This window comes from Elephantulus edwardii, unplaced genomic scaffold (assembly GCF_000299155.1).
Source record: "Elephantulus edwardii isolate Elephantulus edwardi_28Jun2011 unplaced genomic scaffold, EleEdw1.0 scaffold00098, whole genome shotgun sequence".
Classification (NCBI taxonomy): Eukaryota; Metazoa; Chordata; class Mammalia; order Macroscelidea; family Macroscelididae; genus Elephantulus; species Elephantulus edwardii.
In genome coordinates, this window is record NW_006399848.1 from 7,116,799 (window position 1) to 7,130,355 (window position 13,557).

At 36.1% G+C, this 13,557-nt stretch overlaps 1 protein-coding gene across 1 annotated transcript in view; it reads left to right on the forward strand.

Moving 5' to 3' along the window:
* Nucleotides 1-13,557, forward strand: part of ANKIB1 (ankyrin repeat and IBR domain containing 1) — a 215,849-nt gene that overhangs the window by 130,411 nt on the left and 71,881 nt on the right. Inside the window, exon 5 of the mRNA XM_006891465.1 lies at nucleotides 6,671-6,788. Coding sequence (XP_006891527.1) covers nucleotides 6,671-6,788 — 118 coding nt within the window. The remainder of the gene's footprint in view (nucleotides 1-6,670; nucleotides 6,789-13,557) is intronic.

Below are 13,557 nucleotides of genomic sequence, written 5' to 3' on the forward strand. Positions count from 1 at the left end.
GGAAAGAGATAAGCACCTTCATTTTAATCCTCCTAGAGAAGAGAGAGCTAGTCCATTTGAGACTAAGCAATGTATTGAAATACTTCTTAGAACCTAATTGCCGTTCTTTTGTAAAGATGTGAAGTGAATATGTCAGATATTCATGAAGTTAACCATTTTCTCTGCCTATTTGACTCAACAAAAATGAGATAGAAGCATTGTTATCTGAAAAAATAATATAAAAATATTTGTTGTTATATGACAGCAAGTCAGAACAAAGTTACAGCTAACCCTCCCGTGAATTTTCAGAGACAGTAAATCACACAGGAAGAGATGGCCCAGCCTTCTCCTGCCAAGCGGCTGGTGAATTTGAAGTGCATGCCTTTGGAATTGCAGCACAGCTTCTTACCACTAGCATGTCAAAACTATTAAAAATAAGACCAGGAAATAGATCATTGTCATCATTGGAAATATCAGGAAATGGTCAGTTTCATTACTGAAGGAGGGGACTCTGAATTCAGACACGTTTACATCTGCTCTTCACTTACTGACTATCCCATGATCTGACAATTTGCATTTATGACAATAGTAAAATATCTACTATCTTGGCTGTTTTGTACACTATGCATATCATCTACAAAGACAGTGGGGGTAGAAAAAACACACAAAAAAATCCTGACATTTACACTAGATTATCAAGAAACCAAAACAAAAGGCTGAGATATTAAAAGGACTGAATAGAAGACTTCAAAGGACAGCTTGAAATACAACTATTATAGCAGAATATACAGAGTCCTAGAATTGGAGAATAAAAAGGGAAGGACTCACATGGCATTTCTTAAGCTGAAAGAACTAGAAAACAAATTGAAGCCTTGAGTTGGAGTACTGAAAGAAGCTATAGACAAAATCTTGAATGATCAAGGAAACATCAAAAGAAGATGGGGAGAATACCCAGAATCACTGTACCTAAAGGACTGGCCAACACTGAAAAAAGTTTGCCTGTACCTTCAGTGCAGCAGTGAAATGGCTGCACTTAATGCATTGGCAAAATAAGATCCCAGGAATTGATGAGATACCAATTGATATATTTTAAATGATAGATGCAGCTCTGCACGGGCTCAACCAGTCTATGCCAGGAAATTTGGAGGACAGCTGCTTGGCTGATTGACTGGAAGAGATCATCCATTTTTGTTCTCATTCCCAAGAATGATGATCAACTGAACTTGAAAATTATTGAACAACATTATTTATATCACATGTAAGCAAAATACTGCTGCAGAACATTCAAATATAGCTAGGCAATACATAGAGAACTGTCAGAGGTTCCAGCTGGATTTAGATGAGGCAGTAACATCAGGGACATCATTGCTGATGTCAGATGGATCCTGGCTGAAAGCAGGCTACCAGAAGAATGGCTGTTTGTGCTTTATTGAGTATGCAGAGGCATTTGGCTGTGTGGGACAACAAGTTATGGCTAATGTTGAGAAGAATCGGAATCCCATAACACTTAATTGTGTTCAAGTGAAACCTACCCCTAGACCAAGAGGCTCTTGTGTGAACAAAGCAAGGGAGCACTAAATGGTTTAAAATTGAGAAGGTTGTTTCGGGGTTTTATCCTTTATCCATACATATTCACTCTGTATGCTGATTCAAGAAGCTGGACTTTTTAGAAGAATATGGCATCCAGATTGTAGAAGACTCATCAGTTACCTTTCTTATGCAGATGTCACAATTGTGCTTGCTGAAAGTGAGGAGGACTTGAAATGCTTACTGCAGAAGATCAAAGACTACACCCTACAATATGGATAACATTTCAACATCAAGAAATCAAAAATTCTCACCACTTGACCAATATGCAATCTCATGATAAAGCGAGGAAGATTGAAATTGTCAATTCATCCTACTTTGATCCACAATCAATACATTTGGTATCAGCAGTCAGGAAATCAGAAGATATTGTGCATTGGGAAAGTCTGCAGTCAGCAATGTCTACAAATTACTGAGGAACAGTGATGTTAGTTTGAGGACCAAGACATGCCTAATTCAGACCATGGTCTTTTAAATCACTTACTGTGCTGCTGCAAGCTGAACAATGAATAAGGATGACAGAAGAAAAAAAGTGATGGTTTTGAGCTGTGGTGTCGGAGAAAAGTACTGAATATTTCATGTACTGCCAAAAAATAACAGATATATCTTAGTGAAGGTGCAGCCAGAGTGCTCCTTGGAGGCAAGGACGATGAAGCTTTTTCTCGCATACTTTGGCTATATTACTGGGAGACACCTGTCTTTAGAGGGCATCATGCTTGGAAAGATGGAGGGGACAGCAAAGAAGAGGAAGACCCTCAACCAGCTGGATTGACAGTAACTGCAGCAGTGGGCTTGAGTGTGTCAAGAGATTGAGAGGTTGTCATGGTATAGGACAGGGTACACATCTGTTCACAGAGTTTTTAGTTGTACTTGACTGGACAATACCTAACAAAAACAATACGCATCTGACAGTAATGAACACTAATAGGTTGGGTGCCTTTGTTTGTTAAGGTAATGTGTTAGCCTGACTGGGCCATAATTATCATTGGTTTGGCAGTTATACAATGATATAATTATCCTCCATTTTGTGATCTGATATGATCATCCTCCACTTCCCCATAATGCCTATTAATACAGTCAGCTTGATCTTTGGAATCTACCCATAAGTGAGGAATGGGTATACATACTTGTAACCTTTGTATTGCAAGGAATACTACATTTTTTAAAATGTGTTTTTATGTTTAGGCAACAGTTCACATAGTAGATTAGGTTGATTTTTAAGAGTTTCTTGTCAGATTGTTCTATAACAGTGGTTATTTTTCATCTCATGTTAGCAATATTATTTATTCTACTTGTTTCCATTAATGTGGCTGCTGTGCCCCACTTTGTCTTTTCGTCTACCACATCTACATTTTTTTCTTTTTACTTCTGTAGTTGCAAAGTTATGTGAGATATTTATTTATTTATATTTAAATGTATTTACCAATAATTTCCTTTATTCTTGTCTGTTTCTTAATGTCTTCATTCACCTTCATCAGCTTACATAAATATTAATTAACCTTTCACATCAGCAAAAATAATAAATGTCTGTTATCTCTAAAATTATTCCCACTTTATCTTCCATCTCTGGTAATCACGCAGAATGTTCACTTTCTATGTATAAATCTATTCTTGGCTTTTTATGAAGGTGAGGTTATATATTCTTGTCCTTTTGCTACTGATTTCACTCAGTATACTGTCCACTAGATTCACCCATGTTATGTTTCACAGACTCTTTATTCTTTTCATTTGAATTGTGTTTCATTGTTTTTATGTACCACAGTTTGTTTCTTTCCATCTTTTTGCTGTTGTGAATAGTACAATGACCATAAGTGTGCACTTGTATCACTTCTCTGCCATTTCCCCCAACCCCATAAAGCTTTTAACATGAAGTCAGGAACTGTTTATTTCAGCACTCTACTGTAGCTTTTTAGAGTAACCAGTTTATCATTTCATTGTCACTATTTCACATAAAGCCATTCATATTTTTTAAATGCACTCTTTTTTCAGAATAAGATTGAAACAACGTGTACATTTCAATACTTTCTGTTTATTCTCCAAATAATAGATGTAGAACCTAAAGTTGTTGGATAGTTATAAATAAATAAGCTCAACTTTACAAAGGCACTCTTATGCCTAGTAGTGAAATTACCGAATTTTAAGTCTACATGTATGTCTACATTTTTTTAAAAATACCATTTTCCTTAATATTTGTTCCATTTTTATAATCCCGTCAATGAGTACTACAAATTTAACTGCTTGGTGATTTTGCTATTCAGCAACTCATACACATTTTGGATAGAAGTTTACAAAGCAGATTAGTTTCCCTTTCAACAGTTTGTGGCCATTTTGTTTGTGGCATTGATAAATCCCCACAATAAAACATCTTTTTTTCTTTCTTCCTTCTTCCTGTGTTTCCAGTTGTCCGTTCTTCCTTCCTATAGTCTGCAGTTTGTCCTTGGGCAGGTTCTACCCTTTTAATCTCAAAGGGTTATTATACGAAGGACAGCCTATCTGTCTAGTAGTCTTGTTAACCACTGGACCTTCTAGACAGTAGTGTTTGGCAGACAGTTGAGCCATGGGATTTCAGTCAGCCCTAAAGGGTGACTTAGTCCCAAGAGTTCCAGTAATCATTACCTAATTAATAAGCGTGGTCTTTTTAATGAGTTTGAGTTTTGTTCTACATTTTTATGTCATTCTCTCCAGCACCCTTAGTGTGTAACTCTTCTCAGAACAGTCAGTGATTGGTAGCCAGACCCCATCTAGTGCTTCTGATCTCAGGGTCATAAAAGCTGAGATTCAATACATCTTTTATTATCTTCACTCTTCTTTGTTCCAGAGAGATACCAATATTTGGACTTTGGTTGATAGCTCCCAAACTCCCACCCAACAACTTTGTATTGTGATTTGAGCGAAAATATAAAATTTGTTTTCCATTAAATAATTTCTGCATATTCTTTTGTGACAGTGATGACAATCCTCACGTTGTAACAGCATACTTCCCACTTCCTTTTTTTTACCCCTCACATTATTATAAATTTATTTTATGTACAATGTGTTATCTTGTTTCTTGCCATGTAGAGGTCTGGGCTAGGCCTTCAAGGAAGATCACTTAATCCAACTTGATAAAGCTGATATCCTTGGTGGACTGATAGTAACACTGGCACACATATTGAGTCCGTATTTCTAGATCAGTCCATATAGGTTTGAGCACATGTGGCAAGAGCAGGAACCCTGGCCACATTTTCGCCAGTCAAGCTGCTGGTGACCCATCTTCCTTGGAGGGAAGCTCCAAGCCAAAAAGCCATACTTCCTCCTCCTCACTCACAAGCTTTTAAGACCCCAGTCAATACTTAGCACATTGGAATGTTGCTGTTGTGCCAGTTGATGTTGAATCTTTTTCAGGGAAATAAATGTTTCACAAATTAGCTTGAAAGCTTTCCTCATTATTTTTATTTTGGATTTCTTTGCAAGCAAAATTTATATATGCTGTGTATTATTCACATATGTTGAGTTACATACATTCCTACATTCACATTGTGTTTCAGAAGATCACTCATGTGCACTGTGTTTTCTAAAATTAACCACCATTGCTTTATGCCTGCTATTACCCCATCTTTTCAGGATCCCATTGGATCTTTCCTAATTCCTTCACCAACACCTACCCCACCCCTACCCCCGCCCTCTCTTTCCATCTTCCCCTTCCCCTTTTGGACTTCTTTTCCACATTAATTATCATCGATTATTTCAGTAATGTCCTTATGCAGTTATTTATCTTTATGAGACCGAGTTTGATCAGCGTAATGCTCCTGTATTCTCCCATGTTAAATAGTATTTTATAAAATCATTGCTCCTTAGTACTGCGTAGTGTGTTCCATTGTGTGAAAGTACCATAATTTTTCAATCCATTTGTTTATTGATGGACATTTGCACAGTTTCCATTTTCTTGGTATTGCCATAAATGTTAGAAAGGATGTGAAGAGATTGAAACTTTCATGCATTGCTGGTGGGATTGTAAAATTGTATGACCACTTTGGAAGACAATTTGGCTTTTTCTTGAAAAGATAAACATAGAAATCCCATATGACTCCACTATTGCACTGCTAGTGGAATATATCCTGAGGAAAACAGAACTGAGACACATAAATTTGTATACCTATGTTCATAGGATTGTGATTCTTCATCCTTTTTTCAACGGAGGGTTTTCAGTACTTTATTATCAGTGTTGTTATTAGTGTTATCCCAGTGTAACATTTTTTTAATAAAACTTACGTTTCTTTCTCCAGTTAATTCATATTTTGGTGGTGGTGTGTACCATCACGTTTGAACTTACCCATAGCTGACCCTCTGGTGGGTTTTCAGAGTCTGTTAATGAAACAAGAGGAGATTGCCCACCTTTCTCCTACAGAGCAGCTGGATAATGTGCCTTAAGGATTGCAGCACAGTTTTTTGCCATTAGGCCACATATTTTCCATACACACACACACACAGAATCTTATATCACCGAATATATATAATAAATTGCTAATGCAATTTGTTATGAAATGTGGTTAATTCAAAATAAAGAAATACATTTTTAAAAATTAATGCTGATTATACAGTCACTATTAGTAGTGTTTCACAGATAATTTTGTTAATTTTCTTTTTTGGGGGGGAAAGGTGTGAGGTTCGTTTTTATAACTTTTTAGTAAGTGTAAACGTTTGTTGATTCAGTGATTTAAACTATATGCTGCAGTAAACACATGATTTATTTGCAAAAGGAAGACTGAATGAGTTTTAATTTTTATTCTTGCTCAACAGTGATTTTGTAGATTTTAAGTTCTAATGCTTTTTTAAACTAGCTAAAATTTCACAGCTGTAAAGATGGTATTGTCAATGTAGTATGACACTTTTGTTTTAAAATTACATAGACCGTGAATCCCAGCACCCACTTTCCAGCTTAAAAGACACTTGCAAAAGGATAGTGTGAAGCCATTAACAGTGGAGCAGAAAGAGCATTTTTAACTTTAAAAATCAAATTGAAACTGGGAAAATGTAAAAAGCAATGAGTTTCTTTGTTTGTAGGTATTTAAATACTTCTAAAAATGTAAATAGGCAATTGACTTTGTTTTTCTTCTTTTTAAAGCCATATGAGGGGTTAAGGCCTCAGGATCTTCGTAGACTGAAAGACATGCTTATTGTGGAATCTGCGGACATGCTTCAGGCACCACTCTTTACTGCCGAAGCCTTACTGCGAGCTCATGGTAATGTAAACAGTATCTTATACTGATGAGAATATGAATGCCTATAAAAATGTTCAAAATTTTAGTAAAATGATTATCTTATTTTAATATTAAAAAATTAGTTTGTTGAACAAACCCAAGTTAATTTTTGTTCAGTGATCATTGTTGTGTGCATAATCCTCATAATGTTTTATATTTTAAACTATAAATTGACTTTAAATCATTAAGGAGGGTCTTTCTTTTTATAAATTATGCTATCCAGTCAGTTTATGCATTGTTTCATTTTAGAGGTAAGCCCAATTAGAGCAACATTAGAAATTAGAATCCATATTTCTAGTCCTCGATGTTACATTTATTTTCGCTAAGTCTTTCCACTATAAAATTGTGCTAGGTCATTTAAATACATAAGAATTGTGGTATTGCTGTTGTTGTTATTATTGTCATTTATTTCATTTTAAAACTTTTTCTCCATGAACTTCACAAAACACTGCTCCAGAGTCAAATGAATACTGTCCCTTTTAAGAGGTTTTGTTTGACGAATTACCAACTTTTCTTACCTTTTCCTGTAAACTTAGCATGATAAAAGTTCCCTGTGATTATTAACACAGCCATTTTCTAATCTAAGCAGCCATATACTGAATTTCACTCTCTCATTATACACTTGATATTTGAATTGTTGCAAAGATAAGTATTTTCTGATTTTTAAAAATTTTTAATGAGAAAGGCAAATAATTAATCAGATCATTCCAAAACTCTACATTTGTTAACTAAAAATCTTTACTGACTACATTACAACTGAATGCTTTTTTAATATAACAAAAAAATTGATTCTATTTTATCAAAAGAAAAATACAAACTCCATATTTTATTATTCCTTCTTAATAATTTGGGTTTGTAACTCTTCATATTAAACTGCTTTCCATGTTGATGTTGCCCATGATTCTCTATTTGACTTTTCCTACTTTATGTCTTCTACCTATGATGTTGTGTATGGGACAGAGTTGAAATTCTAAATCTTTACAGTCACATACTGCCACATCTTTATCTCACAGCTCACACTGCCAACCTTTTGCTTAGCAGCTTTGTTTTGACCTCTACCATGAAGACTTTTTTTCATATATTAAGAGTTCATAAATTTTAGTGCCATTAAGAAGTGCTTGAAATAGTAAACACATACCCTTAGGACTATCGTCAGAGGGTCTGATTAGATCTGGGATGTATTATAAAAATATGTCTTGTAAGCAACCTGCGAAATAAACTGCTCTAGATAACATTGCTCTACACATCTTCTGAAATGAATGACAAAAACTCATAAGCAAAAAAACCCCATAAAAACTGTACCTACAAGTGTAACTCTAATCAAGTATTCTAGGTTGTATTTTTAAATGCATATTAAATATTTTCTCCTTAATCTAAAGACTTGTAGCTGTGGTGCTAGAGAAGAGTATTGAACATACCATGGACCTCTCTTAGAGAGGGAGAAACCAAGTTTCTGCTTGGAGGCAAGGATTTTGAAGCTTTCTCTCACATGCTTTAGGCACATGACCAGGAGAGACATTCTTAGAGAAAGACATCATGCTTGGAAGGTTGGAGGGACAACGCAGGAGAGGAAGACCCCGGATGAGATGGATTGGCACAATAACCGGAGCAGTGAAATTAGGTGTGTCAGAGTCAGTGAGACTTGCTCAGGATAGGGCATGGTTCAGAGCTGCTATACTTCGGGTTTCTGTGAGTCACAGGAGAGTCAACAGCACATAATAATGACAATCTAAAGACATCCACACCAAATCCATCATCTCCCACATATCTTGATTGGAGGCACCAATTACCCTACCCAGAAACTTGAGAGTCATAATTTACTGTTCCATCTCTGTTAGAATTGGTTACAAGTCTCATCACTTACTTCCCTGAATACCTCTCAACGCCTCCCTAAAGCCTCCCATTCCGACTACCTCCGACTTAAATTTGGATTTATTTCTGGATTCTCAGTTCTTTTGCATTGTTCTTTGTCCCTGTTTCTGAACTGGTACTATGATGTCTTGATAACTATGGCTGTATGGTTTGAACTTTAGTAGTATAAAACTTCCTCGTTTGTTTTCCTTTTTCAGTAGAGTTTGTTCTCCAAGGTCTCGTTCCTTTCTATATAAAGTTGGTGATTACATTTTCCATCTCCTTTCAGAAATTATGGTGGGATCTGGAATATACTGTTTCTAAAATTGCTTTTGATAGTATTGCCATTTTCACAATGGTAAGTCCGTGAGCATGATTTTTGTAGGTTTCTTTGGCATTATTCTGGTTTTCTTTGTGTAGATGTTAAGATTTTATCCTCATTATTTCATCTTTTGATTAGCTATTACAGATGGCATTCTCATCCTAACTTCCTGATCAGAATTCTTTGTTATTGTAGAGGAATCCAACTTGGTTTTTATATGTTGATTTTATATCCTGCCACTTTACTGAGTTGCTCATCCAGATCTAGTAATTTTCTTGCCAAGTCTTGGGATTTTCTGTACATAAGATCATGTCATCTGCAAAATAAGTGATGTTTCCTCCACTTCTTTCACTAGTGATATAAAAGGTATTAAATATCACACCCTAGAGCAATTTCCTTCAGATTAGGGCTTTGATCAGATTAAGGGATGTTGTATTCTACCCTTACTACTTTTACACCTCTTTGGTTTATTAGTTCATAAGTATCATTGCATAGCTTCTACATTATATCATGGTGGTTGATTTTACTTGCCCTCAGTCCGAACTCATAGCTGACCCCTCCAGTAGGTTTTTTAGGCTTTGAATCACATGAGAGGAGAGTTCCCATCTTCTCTCAAGAGGCTTCTGGTGAATTGGATCTATGCCTGCCTTTGAATTGGCAATGCAAGTCTTTGTCCACTAGAGCTCCCTTCAGATGAGTTTTTATAAAACAGTTTGTAAGTAAATGCATGTTCATGTCTTTCAAATAATGGTGGTGGTGGTGGTGGTTGTGTACCAAAAATCAGAACCAACCCATAGCTGACCCTCCAGAAAGTTTTTAGAGGCAGTTAATCCCATGGGAGGAGATTGCCCATCCTTCACCCACAGAGCAGCTGGTGGATTAGAACCACATACCTTAGGGATTGCAGAACAGTTTCTTGCCACTAGGCCACTAGTGCTTAGATTCCTAGTTGGTATGGGTTGCCAAAGTTTATAAGCCAATTGTTTTAATACAAGTGCTTCTTAGTGACTTAATTTACTATGGTCAGACTGGGCTCACTATATACACATTTCATGCTGTTTCCCCCCATCATTAGAAATAGCAGATATCCACAATCTAAGTCATGATTCTCCCGCTCCCTTAAACCTTCTTGCCACCACCAGTGAATGTTAGGATGGATGTCGGGGTGTGTGTGTGGGGGCGGGGTTCTGTGGAAAAAGAGCTCTGCTGTAATGACATAGTGGGTAAGGAGTTGAACTGTCAGTCCAGAGGTCCAAAGGCAGGTAATCCCAATACACCACCAGTGAATGTTAGGATGGATGTCGGGGGGTGTGTGTGTGTGTGGTCTGTGGAAAAAGAGCTCTGCTGTAATGACATAGCGGGTAAGGAGTTGAACTGCCAGTCCAGAGGTCCAAAGGTAGGTAATCCCAATCCATCAACTTCTCCAAAGGGAGAAAGATGTATAATCTCCTCCCATGTAATTTATAGCCTCCAAAAACCCTGTGGAGGGTCAGCTATGAGTAGATTCTGACTTGACAGCACTTAACAACATATATGTATATATTCAGAGAATAGTCTGTCTTCTGTTCTTGTCCTTTCAAAAAGTAGCATCATATAATATTTGATTTTATGTGATTATTTCACTTAGCATTACATCCTGATATTCTATGTCTTGATATAACATTGTTTGTTTATCCATTATCCCTTGATGAACATTTAAGTTTTTCTACTTTTTTGTGTGTGAATAATTATATCAGAACATAGTTGTATATATGTCTCATTGTGTCACTTCTATTTGATCTCTAGAGTATAAATCTAAGAGTAAGATTGCTGGAGCATAAAGTTTTTCAGGGAAGCTCAAACCTGTTTTTGATAACACTCACATGTATCATAACATTTTTAAAAACTAATTTGTGAGAAAGCATACAGAACAAATTTGTTTTCCTTTAACAATTTATTCCACATTTTTTTGTGGAACATTCTTTTCAATCGCCTCATTATAACAGCATTTTTCCCCACTTTATCCCTTGATTTATTCTTTCCCTCCATCCTCGTTTTCTGCTTTCTTAGCTTTGTTTTGGGCAAATGCTGCTCATTTCTTTTCAGATAGTTGAGTATGTATCTAAAGTCTTAAATTAGTATTATATGGAATCTAAGACCAAGATTGCCGGTAATTTTACTGTTAAAAAAAACATTGTGTTAATCACAGGGTTGCACAGTTCGATGATAGGTGAATGTATTAACTTTGTAAGTAAATCAGAATAATATAAAAGAAGAAAAAAACACCAAAAGAACAATGTCATGTTATGTTTTTTTCTCTTGTTCTGTCCTCGATATAATTAGATGAGTGATTTCATTATTACTCTATTGATATTTCCCAAAATTAGTTTTTTACATAGTATTTCCTTACACACCTATTTTACCTCTAATACCCAATTAATATCTAATTAATATTTTCCTACTTGGAATGTTTCTGTGTTATGAGGATTTTTTAGTAACGACTAAATAATTTCTATTTAATTTCCCATTAAGGCATCAAATAAAAGATAATGGATTTTGGGTTTGACATCTTTTCAGTACTGTTTCTGTAATATCAATGACATTTAATAATCAAATGAGATTTATAGGGATGAATGATATTCATTAGAAAAAATATATTAAATAGACAGTATACATACCTACAGAGCACTCTAATTGTCCTTTAAGCCAAGACAGTCTAAGTTTTAGAGCTATTAAACAGAACTGTGTAGAAGATTTATAGATTGTATCCTTGGTGACTCTCATTCAGCTATCAGCAAAAAAAATTGAGTACTATATTGTCTGTTTTCTTTTTGAGTTCCAAAATAATGAAATTGCCCTAGATTAAGCAGAAGAGGGAAGTATTTGGCAGTATTGCCTAAGGAGTAATTAAATTTTAAGAATGATTATGTAGGGAATGCAAAGGTCATTGTCAGAGTATTTCCTTAGTAATTAAAGTAACATATAATTGAATGCTAACTAATTGGAAAACAACATTTACAAAATACGAAACAGGCCAATTTCCTTATGATTAGGGTAATTTTACTTTAAACTATTTTTTTTAAAACTCTTGGAGGCTCACTTTTTCCAATAACAGTTAAACTTTGGTAGCCCACATCTTTTCCTCTCACACTGTCATGTCTTCTTAGGACATTTTATCCCTTCCCAAGGTTTCTGTATTTACAGATTTCTCTGTCGACTAAACCTATCTTCTGAGCTTCATATTAACTACCTATTAGAAAATAACTCTAAAATGTCTCCAAACCATCTTAAACTTATACTTCTGAAACCATGCTCTTCCACCTCACCCTGGTCCTCTGTACTCATTTCTGTAAGGATCGCAGCACCAACCAACCAGCTCAATAATTGACACAGAAACTTGCAGCTCAGATTAGACATTTCCTCTTCCTCACACCCTTTATCTTATATCACTGAACTGTCAGTTTCAGGTCTTGAATCTTAAACTTTTACCTTTCTGATTATCTTTATTGCTACCACCTAATCCTTGCTCCAGAAATCTGGGAGGGTGGCCCCAGGAATTGACAGCATACCAATTTGCATATTTTAAAAACAAAACAAAACAGATTTTGCCCTGGACGCACTCACCAAGTTGTGCCAAGGAATCGGGAGAACAACAACCTAGCCAACTAACTGGAAGAAATCCCTGTTTCTTCTCATTCCCCAGAAAGGTAACCCATCAGAGTGCAGAAATTATTGGAAAACTTTCATTAATATCACATGCATGCAAGATACTGCTGAAAATTATCCAAAAATTACTGGAACGGTACATCAGCAGAGAAATGCCAGATGTGCAGCCTAGATTTTGATGAGGCCGTGACACTAGGGATATAATAACCAATGTTAGATGGATCTTGGCTGAAAGCAGAGAATCTCAGAGGAATGTCTGTCTGTGTTTCATTGAAGATATAAAGGCATTTGACTGTGTGGATCACAACAAACTGTGACTGACCTTGACATGAATAGATATCCCAGAACACTCAGTTGTACTCATGTGAAACCTGTATTTCAACCAGCAAACAGTAGTCAGAGCAGAGCAAGGAAACACTGCTTGTTTCAGGATCAGAAAACATGTGCAACAGGAATGCATCTTATGTCCATAACTTTTCAATCGATATTTAGAACAGATCGTTCTTAAAGCTAGATGCTTTGAAGAGGAATGTGGCACCAAGATTGGAGGAAGACAGGTCAACAACCTGTCTATGCAGATGGCACAACATTACTTGCCGAAAATGAGAAAAACCTGAGGTATTTGCTGCAGAAGGTCAAGGACTGCAGTCTTCAATATAGACTGAAACTCAACATCAAGAAAACAAAGATCCTCACCACTGGACCAATTGATAGTACCATGAGAGATGGTGAAAAGATTGTGTAGGCTTGTTTGGCTTCACAATCAACATTCTTCACACCAGCAGCCAGGAAAGAAAAAGACTAATTGCACTGGAAAAGTCTCCTGCCAGGGACATCTCCAGAGTACTGAAGAACAGTGATGTCAGTTCAGAGACTAAGATGCACCTGATCCAATCCATGGTCTTCCCAATTACTTGGTAGACATGAGAAAGC